The sequence below is a fragment of the Bison bison genome, unplaced genomic scaffold (assembly GCF_000754665.1).
Source record: "Bison bison bison isolate TAMUID 2011002044 unplaced genomic scaffold, Bison_UMD1.0 scf7180017851775, whole genome shotgun sequence".
In the NCBI taxonomy this organism is placed as follows: Eukaryota; Metazoa; Chordata; class Mammalia; order Artiodactyla; family Bovidae; genus Bison; species Bison bison.
The window spans coordinates 1-1,059 of record NW_011482348.1 but is presented as its reverse complement, the minus strand read 5'-3'; the positions used below and the strand labels follow the sequence as shown (position 1 = coordinate 1,059).

Below are 1,059 nucleotides of genomic sequence, written 5' to 3'. Positions count from 1 at the left end.
ATTCTTGCCTGGAAAATTCTATGGACAGAGGAGCCTGGCAGGCTACAGTCCATGGAGTCACAAAGAGCTGAACACAACTGAGTGACTAAACACGTTCATGGTGACAGTAGTTATCACACAATATGCTTTGCATAGAGTTGCACTGGTATATCTAAAGAACAAGTTCTTAATTGTAATTTGACTTTTTTACATAAACATTTTCTGTTGTGAAAAATAACAACCATACAGCTTGCTTTATTTTTTATGCACAAGGCTGCTTCTTCCCACTTCAATCCCTCAACTACTCAGTTACCCTCCCTAGAGGAGACCCCAGTACCAGTTTTCAGTGTGTTCTCCAGATACAAGCAGATGTGCATCTGTTTCTGTGTTTGTGAAACAAACTTCCCAGGCTTCTTTTGGAAATGGTCCCTGAGGCTTCCCAGGCACAGGGGCCCTGAAAGCTGCGGTGTTTCCTCTGTCCAGGAAGAAGAACTTTGGTATCAGCTACCTGGGCCGAGATCGGATGGGGCAGGAAGCTTACCTCTCACTCTTGTCTGACTGGGACCTCAGCACAGCCTTTGCCACTGCCTCCAAACCTTACCTGCACCTGCGTGTAGATATCCGGCCCACTGAGGACAGTGAGTACCCCGGTGCTCTGGGGGCACTGCCCTGTGATACCCCCTTTTCCCCATAGGATGACTCTACTCCTCACAACACACTCCTTCACAGTGGGCTAAGGAGCAAGGAATCCTAGGTCCAAATCCTGGCTTGGCCACTGGCCCTCCATTTCTTTACCTATAAAGTAGAGATAATGGTATCTTAGGGCCATCATGAGGATTAAACAGGGAAATTCATGTAAAAGTGCCTGAAAAGGTGCATGGCTGCATTGTGAATGCTCAAAAAGCATTAGCTCTAATGACAATAATTGTCATATTTATTATAGCATATAATCTAGTGATAATTACAGAATGCAGTATAATAATAGAGCTATAGTATTATATGTTTCAGTTATAATAATATTGTAAATATAATAATGCTGATTATAGTCATGGTAATTGTATTTATTCATTCATTCATCCT

The 1,059-nt window shown here is 42.8% G+C and overlaps 1 protein-coding gene across 1 annotated transcript in view; it reads left to right on the top strand.

Annotated features, from left to right (window-relative positions):
• LOC104997041 (protein-cysteine N-palmitoyltransferase porcupine-like) overlaps positions 1–617 on the top strand; it is a gene marked incomplete at both ends in the record, with an annotated part of 18,463 nt that extends 17,846 nt beyond the window's left edge. The window contains one exon of the mRNA XM_010851500.1: positions 463–617. Within this exon, the coding sequence (XP_010849802.1) occupies positions 463–617 (155 nt within the window). The remainder of the gene's footprint in view (positions 1–462) is intronic.
• Positions 618–1,059: the final 442 nt, after the last annotated feature.